This window comes from Gavia stellata, chromosome 1, assembly GCF_030936135.1.
Source record: "Gavia stellata isolate bGavSte3 chromosome 1, bGavSte3.hap2, whole genome shotgun sequence".
In the NCBI taxonomy this organism is placed as follows: domain Eukaryota; kingdom Metazoa; phylum Chordata; class Aves; order Gaviiformes; family Gaviidae; genus Gavia; species Gavia stellata.
The window spans coordinates 64,567,315-64,583,481 of NC_082594.1; the positions used below are offsets into that span (position 1 = coordinate 64,567,315).

At 39.4% G+C, this 16,167-nt stretch overlaps 1 protein-coding gene across 1 annotated transcript in view; it reads left to right on the forward strand.

Moving 5' to 3' along the window:
- Nucleotides 1-16,167, forward strand: part of MYO16 (myosin XVI) — a 301,679-nt gene that overhangs the window by 261,738 nt on the left and 23,774 nt on the right. Inside the window, exon 32 of the mRNA XM_059817431.1 lies at nucleotides 15,885-16,043. Within this exon, the coding sequence (XP_059673414.1) occupies nucleotides 15,885-16,043 (159 nt within the window). The remainder of the gene's footprint in view (nucleotides 1-15,884; nucleotides 16,044-16,167) is intronic.

Consider the following 16,167-nt stretch of genomic DNA (forward strand, 5'->3'; position numbering starts at 1 on the left):
AGAAACTTCTCGCCTTAGTAGCATCTCCCAAACACAAAATTTCGTGAGTTTAAAATTCAGACTGATAAAACCTCTAGACTATTTTCTCTGCTTCTTCATTTCTGTCTGTCCAAAAAGTTGTCTTATTCAAGAGCTGTGTGCAGTGTATTCAAAATGGGCAATATGAAGTCCTATTTTTGAAACACAAAACAAAACAGTAGAGAACAGGATAGATTATCTTCTTATTCATTGTCCATTTTCTTAAATATATACTGCTCCATTGATTTCAGTATCACATCCTGATTTATGCAGCTATAATAGAACAGAAGCAGGTGTTTGTGCTTACACTGTATATGTGTATGTCTGTCTGTGTGCCACCCTACCTCTCTGTCCCTATGAATCTTGGCAGCCTTCAGTCAAAACCCCTTCCAACCAAATACAACAAGGAGATAAAGGTGTCAAAACTAATTGAGTTTCTACAAGTTTCATGAAAGTTAGTGGCTAGGTGGAGACAAGAGACTTACACTGGGAGAGAGGCTCCCAACAGTTATCAGAGAAACAATGGTGGACAGAACCCTTGTGAGTCCTCCAGACCTTGAAAAAGCTTTAGCTGGACCTTGCATGTTCCTGAACTCAATCAGCCATGAGCTATGAACTGAGACCTCATCAGTTCTCAGCCTCAAGAGAATGCCTTGTTTGTTAGTCTGAGTATATGAATTGATGAATTTTTAAAGATGTTGCAGTAGTTTTGCTTGTTTTGGCAAAATTACTTGATAACATTCAGTGTCTATGAATGTATGTAGAATGTTTTTTTTGGTTTGTGTTGTTTTTTTTTTTAAGTTGGGGGTCTTGTTTTATTAAATAGATAATACATTTTTATCCGCTGGGAAGTAACTACCAAAGTCAGCTCTTCGGATGTATCTTCTCAAGGCTCTCTCAATGTACCTGGTGAGGAAGGGTGGTAAGCCTACTCCAACCAAGTCACAAAACTGACCTTTACCTTAAAAAAGAAATGTTTCTTTGGGATGGAGGATTTTTGCAAACTCAATTTTCAATTGAATGTGACCAAGATAGAGTTCAGCTTGGGTCTCCTGTGGGTTGAAGCTAGTGCATTAACAGAGGCTAACATATAAAAACTCTAAATTTACCTTTCACATGGAAAATGTTGCACTTCTAAATATTTCATCAAGGCAGCACTAAGTATGAAAGATCAAAGTTCAAGAAAGATATACGATAAAAAACCTGAATCAATATTTTATGAGCTTGGAAGCTACTGTATAATACTAAGTGTGGTTACATATGAATAGTTCAATGATGAGCAGATGGATTGAAAGTAACAAAGAAATACCCGTGAATTTATGTGTGTGTTTTTACAATTTGCCTTTTTCATGTACTTCATGTGTTCAGTTCATTTCTAGGGTAACAGCTGGAAAAAAATATCTTTTATTTAACCTCTGATGTGAAGTAATAAGATGGCAAGCAGCAGAGTGGACTCTGTATGTAAAACTAGAAGTTGTCCATGTCTTACCTCCTGATTTTTTATCACCTATGCCTAATGCATATTAAGTTCCTGGAAGACTCCATTTCTTCTTATTGTCATTTGTAGTATTTTATTTGTAGGAGATTATATGGTAAAAACAATTAAATCAATTTTAGTAAAAATTAATTAAAGTTGAAGACATCGCCTAGGACAGCACTCTGTAACGTGCAATTTCCTTTATTTCTATAAGTTATTTTCATTTCTATTTATTTCTATAACTTACCAACAACCTTAAATAAAAAAAACAGAAAGTAAAATTGTGGGCCATTTTGAAGTCAAGGAGAGTTGGCTATGGGAATCAGTAAGTTTCTGTATGGGATCATCAGCCTTTAAGATAAAAGCCTCCTTGCCAATAAAAGTGCAATACAGACAGATCCCCCAACACACCTCCCTCTTGCCTGGAGAAGTAATTTCAAGGCCTGAGAACACTGATGTCCTTTTGGCTCCTGACCTCTCAGTGGAAAATTGTCATCCAGAATTACAATAGAATGGATTTGTGGTTTTTTGATGGACTGTGGACTTACTGTGAACTGAACTAAGAGCACTCTTTCACACAGGCATCAAAAAAAATAATCAAATGCCAACAATTTTCATTACCTGGTAGCCTAGCCTGGCCATTTTTTTCATACAACAGTAGCATCTACTGGTTCAAGCAATGATCAGGATCATATAGTATGCAATTTCTTGCAAAATACTTTACATGTAATAGGAGAAGTTTTCTGCTCTGCAGAGCTTATAGTTCAAATAAGCAAAACTGTAACAGGTGAGAACTGAGATAAAGTGATTTCTCCAAGGTTGAAGAGAGTTGTCATTGAAGCTATGGCTGTATTGTTAGACAGGGATTTCCTTTTACACCATATAAAACGAGACTTGAGTACAGATAAGCAATAATACACAGACACACTTTTCTTCTGTTCTCCATGATTTCTAGAAGTAGAAACTTTACTTTGCGAGACAAATAGAAACCGAATGGTCATGCACAGAGGCCTTAGGTATTTCTAGACAGGACCTTAGATTTGAAACTGGACTTCATGAAACCCAATTGAATGCCTTAGTCACAAAACCACACTCTCTAGCAGAATGTACAATATTTTAACTATTCAACATACAAGACATTCCTTATATAAGGAAGAGACAATTACATGTTTAAGTATTTCATATTAAATATTTGTGGAGCAGGGACAGAATTTTCTTTTCCTCAACATGGATGAATGATACTCAGATTGCTAGGTCGTAGTGTTATTTCTCTTGATTGGTACAGTTGATATTAAACTATTCCATACAAAGGGAAGTTTCAGCACAAAAGATGGAATAATTCCCAGCCCATCATCCATGCTCAGATTGACAGAGTAAGTATTCATGTGGATTCTAAAGGGAAAGGAGCAAAGAAAATATGATTTTCCCTTAACTTGGATGAATTTCCTTAGCATCAGGTTATCGAAATAGAGATTTTATGCTTTCTGTCCTTCCTGCTTATCGAGAAAAGATTGACATGGATGCTTGACTTCTGTGTCTGAGCAAAAGAGAATGTGCAAGCTTGCAACCTCAGATTTAGATGCCTAAGAAATAAAATTAGGAAGACCTTTCCTTTATGTGGGTCATCAATGTATAGGCTTCCAAGTTTTGTGAATTATTGTTAGTGTTTCAATACAAGTAGGTCTGTCTATGCAAGTCTATATATGCTTCAGTGACCTATTCCTTTCCAAAACAGTTTAGTAACTTACATAGTAGCAACAGAAAACGCATGCAAATATTAGTTTGTTAACAAAATATCGATACTGTTCAAATGTTTGCCCAATATCTTTGCCGTCCATAAACTATATGAATACCTTCTTTACTTTCTTCCTAAGTGAGGTATTTCCAAGGCAGGTAGCTTCACATATCAGTGAATTATTCCACATTCTCCAGTTTAAGCACTGGAAGTCACAGGAAGATAGTTACACCTGACAAATAATACAGATATTTAGACGTACCTAGCTGGGCCTAAAGCATGCCAAATACTCTTAGTTGAAATTGGCTCAAACTTGGAAAATAACAGGATTTAATGTATATGTATGGGGAGTACTGTCCTGTCAAAGGCAGGTATCCCTTTGATAGCTGGTAAATAATTTCCCTTTATCAGCAGATTAGAGTAAGCTATTGTGCAGCTAACACCTCAACAGCGGATTGCAAATTAAATCCCCACTGGGGTTTCTGAGATGAAATCCCAGTCCCTTATCCTCTAAGCCACTCAGCTTTTCCTCTTAAGCAACTTAATAAAGATAATATTCATAACTGCATCTCATTATTCCTACATTATATGGATACATTGCAAAAGTTTTACTTTATTCGTGGCAAAAGCTAACAACTTACAAAACATGAGTAATACAGAAAGCTGGGTTGTCACCTTTTATCTTCTTTTACCTGTGAATGCTGGAGGAATGATTACATGAGGCATTGGACTCCTAGAACATCTTTCAAGTAAAATTCTCAAAGCATTAAAACTTTAATGAATTAAGTTTCACAACACTTCTCAGAAAGAGATTAATATCTGTTTATATAATTGCCTTAATTACCAGGGAGTGAGGGTGACTTTCTGTGACTAATTTTCAGATTAGATATCTAAACACAGGAGAGTCATCACTCTCTGATTCACTATGGACTGCTTGCAGCTCTCAATCTGAATCTCTTGCAGTAGGTACAGAAAAGTGGGAGAAAGCCAAAGCACTGCTAGTAAGAGTTTAATGTGAGTCATAAAAAAAGGCCCAAAATTGGCTAGCTGTAGATGCCCAATGAAGAAAATTACAGAGGAGAAAGAAATGCTGGCAATACAGTTGCCATCCAGCCCATGCTGGGTGATTTTTCTGAGGAAATAATTGTGGTTTGCATTACTGCAGCAGAAAAAGGGGTTAGAAGAGTCTAGAGAAAGTCCCGTCCATTCCTGTTTGCATAATATCAATGAACATTTTTACAGCCTGAAAGATACCACCTTAACCTGCAGTCTTCTCCTCATCTGTAAGTCTGCCATTACCTGGATAATTTCTCACAAAAAAGATCTGTTGTTTTAGGATAAACACAGTATACCAAGAATAATTTTCCATTTCAGAATCTCTGAAAACTAATATATTTTACTGCTGAAGAGTTTTTTTGGTTTCTGTTATGATGATTTTTTTTCACTGTAGCATTTCTCTTCCTGGTTGATTTCACTGTTTGCTCTTACAGCCTAAAATCATGTAATGTGTAATTTGCTTTGGGTTTCTCTTCTGGCATGGAAAAGAGGCTTTGTGTGTGAGTACCGTAAACAATTTTAACCTGAAGATTATTAGAAGAACAAATCAAGTCTCATTTATATTTCAGGTGAAAAAAGAATGGATATTGTCATAAACCTTTATTATATTTATTTTGCATTTTAAATGCTTGTATTGAAAATAAAATCAAATCCTTAGCACTCCTTCCAAAGCGTATATCCAGTCAAATAGAAGTTGGAGGAGACTGTGCAACCCCAGGAAATATCACTGCATTTTTGACATGATCTTGTACTATAAGTATCTACAGCTGTCAGAAAAGGATCCTGGAGTAGACAGACCCGTGGTCTGACCCAGTACAGGCTCTCTCATGTTCATACCTAGTCACTGCTTAACAGGAAGGAAGCTGAGGAGAAGTAATTGCACCAACTTTTCTTTTCCTTTTACATGGTCCATTTCTGAGAACTGCAGGCATTTCTTTTACGTTACTGATTCTTATTTGCTCTCTTTCCATTGGGTTGGATTTACTTTGTGTCCCCTTCATCCTGTCTGATAATGGAGCACAGTAACCACACCATACTGGTTCAGCTTAGTGCATTTCAAGACCATAGATTCTAATAATATCCTACCTTTAATAGTGACTTCAGGTAGACATTTACAGGATTATTATTTTCACAACAATGTCTTTTCTTCACCATCTGATGCAACATCATTGTTCCAAATTCAGCAATGGTTCAGGAAGTTGTCTCTTTGCTAATGGTGTTGTGGGCTTCTTTAAATAGTAGAGAGTCTTCAGTATTTTTTATTTGTGATCAGAACCACAAAGGACTTTGTTTAGGAACCACTACATCACTAACTGTAAATCAAAGATACATTAATGTGAGAAATTAACCATATCTGAGAGAACAAGGAAATTGAATTGTAGCACACTTCCGTTCCTGGTACCAACCAAGAATATGGCTATTTGGCAGTAAACTTCATATCACTTGATTTTACAGGCCTACAGGCATTTGGGACATAGTGGAGAATGAAATTTGAACACATATTTTAGTGAAAGTCTCTAACTAAATTCTCAACTTGCGTGAGAAATATGTTCAGATGCTGTAAACTTATTTACATCCATCTCAGCATTAAATCGTCTTTTGCATAGAGCCTCTGTAGAGAACAATAATTCCATTTCACAGAAAATGTCAAGATTGTGACATTTATTTTTGTTTTGCCCTGGAAAGAAAATCAAGTATTCTGAAATTCTGTGCAGAAAAAAATATTCTTTCATATCCAGTCTTTCAAAAATGTTTGGAAAGTATTGAAATGGTTTGCCTCAAACATAGTAAAATTTTTCTTACTGGAAATGTTAACAGTAAAATGTGTTGACTTTTTGGTTTTGGACATAGATAAGTTCAAGAATGGCCATTTCAACACCACTCAGGTTGTCAGGTAGGAGTATGTCTACACAACAACCAAAGATGTATTATAAACAAACCAAACTAGTTATAAACTCAGTGGCTCAGGTATCCAAGAGAGGGGCAGTTCTGACTGCACAAAGTCCAGCCCCTCAGTGATGACCCAAAGATCTTAACAGGACTCGTGCAGCTCACCATGAAACTCTATAGACCCACATGTGTGGATTGTGTTCCAGTTCCAGCATCGGCATTTTGTGAGGCTGGATGGAGAAGCAAGAGAAGACAGCTGGAACGAGATTGGGAAGAAGACTCAGTCATAAACATGAGGGTGTCCTGACACTCATGCTCTCTCCACACTGCTGCACCCTGCTATTGAGAGGGTAGGAAACTGGAAGTGGAGCACTGGAAATAGAAATAGCAGTATGGGGCATCTGTCTTCTCACTAGTGAGTGGGAAAATAAAGAAGCCTTCAAGTTCAACACTCTTTTGGCTTGAGTTTTCACTCTATTTTAAGATGAAAAACAGGAAAATGAATTTTATCCTTTGTGTGGTACAATTTTTAAAAGAAAAAACATATGAAAAAATTAGACCTGAAGTTCCACATTTCATCATTTCTTTTAGCTCTTTCCTTAAGGGCTGGTTGCAGTGTGATGCTGACATACTAGTAGTTTGTAGTGACAGTTTTTAGCCACAGGTTGGCTATATTTGTGCGCAATATGGATGCTTATCACACTGCATCTGTGATAGTTCTTACCTTGAGGATCACAGAGGTGTCATTGACCATCACTGTACCCCTTCGAAATGAACTTAAAAACAAGATAAAGACATATCTAAATTCAATTTTTATTTTAGAAGCTCACTCTGAAGCAAATTGGGAGTGTTGTCCGAGAGGTTTTCCAGAATAGCTGTTCCTGTTTGGTGGGCAGGGTTACAGTACAGGTGATCCAAAAATATTCCTTGGATTGTCTCTCAGGATCTGCTCAAACAATTTGTCTGCCCAATGCAGTCACTTGTGCTAAGACTTCTGCATTGCAGTCGATGCCAGAGCTGGTATGAGAGATATCCTGAAAATCTGTGTAGAAGTATTCTGTAGGAAAAGTAAATAGAACTAATGTGATGCTGTTGGCAGTAGCAAATCCCTGTCTGTTTGTTTGTTTGGGGTTTTTTTGTTCATTTATTTTTACAATATTTGTAACCGTGTTTGAGGGGGAGGAAGGTTGAGACAGTGTCTCATCACATAATTCCTTCCAACAGCAGCTAAAGCCCAGCAGTAATGGCTGTTCTGTTACTGAGATACCACACACAAACATAAACAAACTTAAATGTCCGCCTTCAAAAAGAACTGCTGCATCCACATTAGTTAGAAGAAAACAGTTTAAAAAAGGGAAGCTGTGTTTCTCACCAAATTGCCTCCTCCTTTTCCAGCACACCAGCGGTTTTTTAACCACACAAACAGAAGAAATAGACTCTTTGGTCAGCCAATCAACACACCTAACAGTAAACAAAACTATTACATAGTAAAATCAGCTATTTTTTTCCATATTAGACTTGAAAAGGTGGGGAACATGGGAACATGGAGGGAAGAAATGCTTGTCCTAAGGCAGGAAATTGTCCCAAGCAGTGCTGCCCTCCTTCTTGCCCTCTGTGGTTAGTAATGGACCTCAGAAAGGCCTGCAGAGACCAGTTCCTGGAGAAGATGGGGTGAATGAAATCCCCAGTCTCTGAAACATGTGCACTGTCTGGGCTCTAGCACACTTGCTGCATTAAAAAAGTGTTCTGAGTTCTTGCTCAGATACTACCAAGCAGGAGAGGTGGCAGCCCGTCCAGATATTCTTCATCCATTATGTGTATTTAAGAAGGCTGTTTTCTCCACGTCAGCAGTTGTATTCTTTGTCTCATGTTGAAAACAAGCCTAATTCAAACAATCCACAGTCCTCCAGACAGGGAAGGAAGACACTTGCGTTATCTATCTATCTATCTATCTATCTATCTATCTATCTATCTATCTATCTCCCCCACCAACTCTGAAAGTTTACCTGTCCCAGAGCTGTCCGTAACATTACTTTTAGGAAAGAGGGAAAGGTTTGTAGCTTGTAATGATTGTCACTGAAATAAATGTAAAATAAGAGCACTATCTTCCCACCAACACAAGTCCATCAGAGAAGAAAGCAGAAGAAACCTTTCTGTTCTAGGTGTATACTTTCCATAGTTGTGAAGTGATTTATAAAAAAGTGACTGAGCTGATGGTTCTTAAGGGCTGAACCAGGCCTAGGAGTTCCTGCAGCTGCTTCAGCGACTTCCTTCTCACTACCAGCCTTATCTTCTGAACTCTGGCTGATCAGTGTCACACTACCACAGTATTCTTCAGAGGAGCTCTTTACCTCCAGCAGAGTGAGTTTTGTCACTTGATGTTCTTCATGGCCTGCACCTCCTTTCTTTGCTTTCCAGTGTTCATACAGAGTTTCCACGAATGCAGCTTCCCAGAGCAAAGAAGAAATGGTCTGTTTCTGTACTGACCTGCTCCATTGAAGAATGCTGCTTCTGGAGTGGCTTGTAACACCATCTGATAGCTCCACTTACACAGTTCAGAGAGAAAGGGTGCTGGAAGTGACAGTACAAGTTCATTGCTGCCTATCCTAGGAGCATCATTGCAGGGGGAAATCCTAGACGATTGCTGCTGTAAGGGCAGCCTTTGTGAGGTGAAATAAATCAATGAATAATTATTGCCTCTGACGGCAGCGGCAGCCAGCAGCACAGCTATGAGGGTAGGACAGGCAGTACACGCTAATAGGCTGGGGGAATCCTGTCTTGACGGTTTTCATCCTGCTCCATTTCTTTCAGCAAATAAGATGCATCTGTTTGCCTCCAGCTCTCAGCAGACAAAGTAAACAGTCATGCTACAGCAGGTCACAGTGTGACTTCATGTGGGTAAACTGAACTACTCTGAAGCAATATGCATTCATCCAGTGACAGGATACCCAAGACAACATGTGCTGAGGATAGCTAGCAAATGCCATGGACAAGGAATATCTCAACAGTCAGTCAGAGCAAAACAGGAAACGTCAAGTGCAATTGTCAAGGTGCAACAAAACACAGTGGTAAACACTTGAGCCAAAATAAAATGGCCTGTTCGTATTGAACCTTCCTCTCCCTTCCCTTCATCAAAAATACCTGCATAATTTCTGTAGTCACCATCTTTTTTTTTTTTTCCTTCACTTCACAGCGTCCACTTACCACAGTAAATGTAACAAATACTCAGGGTGGCCACTAGGATTCGGTGTATTCCTGACTCTCCCAAGAAAGAGTGAGAGCATGGATCAGGTATCTCTTCTGTCTGCAACATCTTGTCTTTCATATGCTGGTTAATAGAATGGATCAGTTCTCTCTTATTCACATGTATAATGACAAGCTGCTTGATTTGAAATTTCCATTTTGCTGGATGCCAGCCACAGGTTTCAAGGGAATTAAGCTATTTAGCTTTTAGATTCCATGGTAGCCCAGGTACAAGAAGCTTCTCCTCCTGTAATACATTAATTTATCTGCCAGAATGTATGTGTTTTCCAGATTTCATAGTTGCTAATAAAGTGTGAATAGCTGTGGATCTTGATAACTAAAACCGTATATTGACTATTGGTTACAGAAAGTCATGTTTTCCTTGAATGAAGAAATGATGTTTGACAGGTGAAGGGCTATGACTATTTTAATAAATGAGCCAGTGCCAGGGAATATCCTGGGTGTGGCAGCTCAGTCCTCTGTGGAGGCAAAGTGCTAGAGCAGTCCCTGGCATGGTTTTGGACCTGGCAGGCTGGGTCGCTTCCAGACAGATCTGGGCATGGTTCAGGAAATGGCACAGGCCAGGGACTATTCCCAGTAGACAACTTGGATGCAGCTTCTCTGCTGTGGAGGGCAAGAAAGTGTAATAGCATAGACATGAGTCTTATACCATTTGCCTCAGGGCCAGAGAACACTTATGAGCACATTTGAATTACCAGGATAGACAAAGCAAGAGGCCCTCTGTATTTACCCTGTATTATGAATTCCTTGGTGCTTTGGCAGTGCTGCACAAAGCATCCAAGGTAAGCATGAATCTGATCCAAAACCTACTGAAAGCAGTGGAGGCCTGCTGTTGTTATTAATGAGTTTTCAGTCAGGCTGTAAATGGGGACTAAATGTTAAAAGGAGAAGTATTTGAAAAAAAGAACATATGGGGACAGATATGCATTATGGATATACCTACTTTTAAAGAAAGGAGAACAAAACCAAGGGCTTTGACAGAAAAGAAAAATACAACCCAACCAGGTGAGTTACTGCTGGGCTTTTAATAACATACTGTTTTTTCATATCTTGCTGCACAAAGAATCTATGGTGATTCCACCTAAATGCTGATATCGGTCATTGATTAATACTTCACTTTAGACTTTATTAAATAGGCTAAATATATAATTTCCTTACAAAATTAATAGTGTCTCAAAATGTTTCAGTACTGCACTTTTATCTGTCATCTGAATAGAGCCTATACTGGCCCATTTTCTAATTCGGTGATAACACCATTAATTCAGCCTAAATACTACTCATGGAATAACTATGATGTTTGGGATGCCACATTTTATGTTTGAGAAAAAAGAGCTTTATAATAGGATATTTGGAAATCATAGCTCAATTAAAAGAGTTTAAGTTATTCTTCTGACAAGAAAGTTATATCATATAGACTTCCAGTGCATTGGGTTTCTTTTAAGAGTGAGATAATGACTCAAAAAGGAAAATAAAAAACAGATATATTAAATGATTTCCATGATTGCCATACTCTGATTTTTCTTTCCAAATAAGTGAAATATCAGTCCCAGTGTTCCTGGAAGAGATTGAGTTTAAAACTCACGACAAAGTCATAAGGCACACTGGGAATAACAAACAAATGTGGATTTCGTGAGCTGGGTCTTTTGCATACCTTTCCTCTTACACTTTTCAAGTAATGTTGATGTAATTAATTATGGGTTTATTGGAATACAGTGCTTGCTTGTAAGGAAATAATTGTTACACTTTGATTTGTCATACTCTGATTAAAAGCACTGTACATGTGATTGCTTCCAGCTATTAACTATGCTGCAGTTGAGGGGCAAATTATGCCCCCAATCCAAACATCCATACATCCTTGTAGTCCATACATCCTCAATAACTGCAAGATTAGTCAGAGCAGAATTTGACTGAGTCAGAGATATCTTTTTGGCAAAGTCAGTTTACCAAAATAATAATCCAAATGCTGTTCACTGTTGCAAAGAGTCTGTAGGTTTTCACTTAAAGCTTGTATTCCTTTTATAATCATGAACTCCCACCATGCTCTTACAGCTGATATGTCTCTGTAGCTAGTCTCTCACAAGTAGGCATGGATGACTCTTCAAATAACATTTATTGCTAGCTGGAAACTGTTAAGATGCTGTTACTTAAAAAAAAGAAAGTTGAATCCTGGTAAATAATCCATCCATCTGGTGAGAGCAGCGGAACACAAGTCTGAACAAAAAACTAACAGCACGTCAGTGAAGATGTTCAACTGTAGGAATCATAGTTTTTTCTTTTCCTCTCTCCTAAAGTGTTTCAGATAGTTGATAAGGGATGAGAGAGCAGGGATTCATGGCAGCAGGGGGAAGTTGACATTAATGTGGAGAAAAGTCCAAACTTCTATATTAGCTGACTGAGAAAACATGAGGGTGAAGCGAATTTCAGACCACTACTTGATGGATAAAATAGGAATCAGTAGGAATTTTCTATGTTTTTAGTGATAACAGAGGGCTTCCCTATATCTTTTATAATTGTCCACAGTATTCCCGTCTAAGATACCACTGTGTAATGATAAACTGTGTGGAATAGAAATATTACGATAAAAAGTCAGGAGACACCTTTGTCATGCTCAGGGATATTTTGGGTAGTGGGGAGGCAGGACAGAGAGAGATACCCCAGCGCAGAAGATAAAGTCAGGGCCTTCTGGCGTGTTAAAGCTTATTGAAAAAACAAATGCAAAGCACTGCACCTGGGAAGGAATTACCTCTTACAACGATATAGGCTGGGGACAGACTGTCCGGGGAGCAGCGCTGGGGAAAGGGTGCTGGGGGCCCTGGGAGCTGGGCAGGAGCTGGCAGCAAGCCCTGGCAGCACAGATGGCCAGCGGCATCCAGGCCTGCGTCAGCAGGAGCACTGCCAGGAGGTCGGGGCAGGGGTTGTCCCCTCTGCTCAGCACTCATTGTTAGACCACATCTGGATACCGTGGCCGGTTTGGTGCCCCCCAATGCAGGAAAGACACTGATAACCTGGAGTGAGTTCACCCCCGTGACGCTCAGGGCTGGAGCATTGCCCCGTGAGCAGAGGCTGGGCCGCGGGGCTTGTCCAGCCTGGGGCAGAGACGGCTTCGGGGGCACCTCACAGCCACCCCAGTGCCTATGGGGAGGGGATGGAGAGGGGGCAGCCGGGCCCTTCGCAGCCGTGCGTGGCAGGGCAACAAGGTACTGCAGTCATGAACTGAAACGCGAGAGGTTCAGGCTGGGTACTGAACCCTTTCCCCCATGAGGACAGGCAGGCCAGGGGACAGGCAGAGGGACAGGCTGCCCAGGGAGGTCGGGCAGGCTCCATCCTTGAGGGTTTTCAAGACCCATCTGGGCAAAGTCCCGAGCAACCTGGTCTAACCTCACAGCTGGCACTGCTTGGAGCAGGGGTGCACAAGGGACCTCCTGAGGTCCCTTCCAACACGAATTACCCAGTGATCCTAGGTAAGTTTTGCAGCACTGGGACAGTACACTGGTTATACCTGACTAAAGCATCCTCTTGTTATCCTGTTTATAGAAAAGATTTTCATCAGAAACTCACCCATTTTACACAAAAGTCCAAAATAAATGATCAGTACTTGTTTGCTAGGGATACACTCTGGCTGCTCCAGGAGTCTTTTAGAAGTTAGCCAACATACGCTGGTTAGACTTTTTCTGTAGACTCACATGAATCTGCTGCAACGAGGAGCTGAAGATGCCTATACATAGAAAATTAGTACAAGTACCTTTATATAATCCAGATTATTTTGAAACAAAATATAGGCTTCTTTCCCACCCCCAAGGTTAATTAAATAAGGAACTGTGAAGTATTTTTTCTCTATATAGTCTTCTATTTAGAAACTAAAGGTGTGCATTTGTTACAATGACTGAATAGAGCAAATGGGATAACCGATGTCTATCTAGATAGCTGTCCCAAAAGATATGCTGCATATCTGTCCACTACTTGTTTCTGCCAATTTAGGATGATATTTTAGCTCAATAGTAGCTATCCACAATTCTTTGTAATATTTCACCTTACAGATATAAAGGAGAAAAGATAACCTTTTTTTCCAAGAGGCCTTCATGAATGCCATGAAAAGATATCAATGTACCTATGAAACAAAAGGCTTCTGCAAATAGGAATGCAAGAAAAAGTCTTTCTACTTGCACATTCTCAAATGAATTGCAGATGTCAGGCAAATCAATAAATCTTTTGGATATCAAGAAAAATAAGGATCCCAGCCACTTCCCCGGAGACTCTTTATGTAAAAGGTGGCACAATAATTATGTAGGTGGATTATGATCTATAGGCAAGTGCACTGACTATTAACATCTAAAAGTGACATTTCCTTTTCAGACAAATTTAATATGAGCTGCAAAGATGCATTTTGCAGTCAACTTGCTTGTACAAAAGCTAAATCAGGCATGCTCTTATAATTGATTGTACTGTATGCATTTTCCAGCTCAGACTCTGGTTCTACCACCTCTCCCAAGTCAGTTACTGTGGGTAGAGCTGGCCTAATGTTTTTCAATGCATAGCACGTTTGCCTAAATATGCAGTTTATGAAACACTGCCACTGAAACACTCCAATCAGATCTGGCAAAAAATAATGATCAGGTAATGAGGGCAAGGGAGGAAGCATGAATGTTTTATTCTGACAGCTTGGAAATGAACTTTTTGACTTTTCAAAATAGCTTTTTTGTTAGAAGAGGAAATGTTAAGAAAGATTCAGTTAGATAACTGAAAGCCAAACAAAACTAAGAAAGCCTTTTCAATGAAATGAAACATTTCAAGTTAACCGGAATGGATATATAGTTTTTGTTTCATTAATTCATTTTTAAAATGCTGGTACTTTGTAAACCAGGTGGGTTTTTTCAGTTCAGGCATAAAAATGAAAAATCGATCATGCAGTCAACGTTTGAAAATCTGCAGGCAAAATATCTGTTACCTGGTGAGAAAAAGTTTTTCCTGTCCCCTTCAAAAATGCTCATGTGGTCAAGACTTACAAGAATATATTGTATCTGTGGGAGAACTGAGGATGTCATTAGAAGTATGGATGAATGCTGTAATGTTGGTTTTAATAGCTAGTCTTTTGACCTCCATTGGTTGTTGCTGTCATTATGAGAAAGCTTAAATAGTCACAACCAAAACCAAGGAATAGCTCTTTGAGAGCTGTCATAGAGAAAAATTTCAATTTTACAGTGCTATATGAGGGCCTCTGCACCCAGGTCAACCATAATATGTCAGCCCCCAGTTAAGGCCAGCTCTCAGAGCGGGTGGAAAGAGTTAGGCAAACTGAAATGGAGCTAAACAGAGAGAGAACTGAATTCAGCTATGTCTTCTGTGAAACAAACCTGATTATGGGAGGAAAGAGTATGTATGTAAGTTCACCACAAAATGAAGAGGAATGGAGAAAAGAGAGACAAATCCATCAAAAAATGCATAGACTTGCCAGTGCCAAACTTCATGCAGCCTCATCAGCCCTGCCACACAGGGGTGGAATGGGGATAGCCAGGGATACCAGAATTGCGGTGGGGGTCCCTCCTACCATCCCCATCCATTCACAGTCTTGTCTCCCAGCTCCTGAACTCCGGTGCGGAGCACTGCTTGGGCACAGCTGATGGCTGAGCCCTGTTTCTTGTGGTGCACTGGGCTGACAAAGCCAGGCAAGCTCAGAGCCAGCTCCGGGCACTTTGCTGTGAGCTTTGCATGGATGTGCCATCAGTCAGACGGGGAAGAAGAGAAGGGTTTTGCCCTTCTCTTTGAAGAAATGCCTGTGCATTGTACATAGCTTGGGAACTCCTACAGGATCAGACCTCCTCCTGATGTCTTGAAGAAATTTAACTGAAAGGCTATGACATGAAAACGCGAGACTTCATAGAAGATGACAATTGATGGCTGGAGAGCCCTGAGGCAGGGTAAATAGTGCCCACAGGGAGGCTCTGCTGGGAGAATTCTTGCTACATATGGTTTCATATCAAAAGCCATTTCGTTTCATGTGGGAGGCGATAAGAGAAAAAAATAAACCCATGTAGTAGCTGTTGCTAGTATCACCTAATGCAGTGGTGAAAGGCATTGCAGTGATGACAGCGTTATATGAACTCATGTGAAATAGAATAGCATCTAAAATAGAGGCAATACAAACATTTGTTGAGTTTTATCAGCTGATATTTGTGTGAAAAGAAACAGTACAAATGAAATTTTGTTAACAACTTTCACTTCCATAAACTTAAAAAGGCTGTAAGTGGGACACTAGCAAAAAAAAGAAAAACCTTACAAAAATCACTGACTTAAACCTTCCACATTTATCAATGTACTCGTGGATTTAGTGATTAATTAACTTATTTTGATAAAGTAATTTGATTTCTGTGTGTTAGTTTTTTCTACTTGTATGTGAAAGCCACTAGTTAATAGGAAGCTGACAAGCTTTTTCTCTGTTTGTGTTAGGTGCTGAAACTAATCTGAACTTGAGGAGCAGGGAAGATCCAAATACATCAGATATTGGATCAGAAACCCAGGATAAAAATGCAAATAACCATGGAACTCAGTCATCTAATCCACTGTCCAGTTCTGTGACTGCTGAAAATGGAAATTCAGTATCAAATGGTAAGCAGTTTTTAATCCCAAAGCTTTTCTAACATAAAATTGCTGAAGTGTTTCCTTGAATGAGCTTTTTAAGATATAGTCAAGCTGGAATCTTATGAGTTGTGAAATATCTGTATTTCTGAAA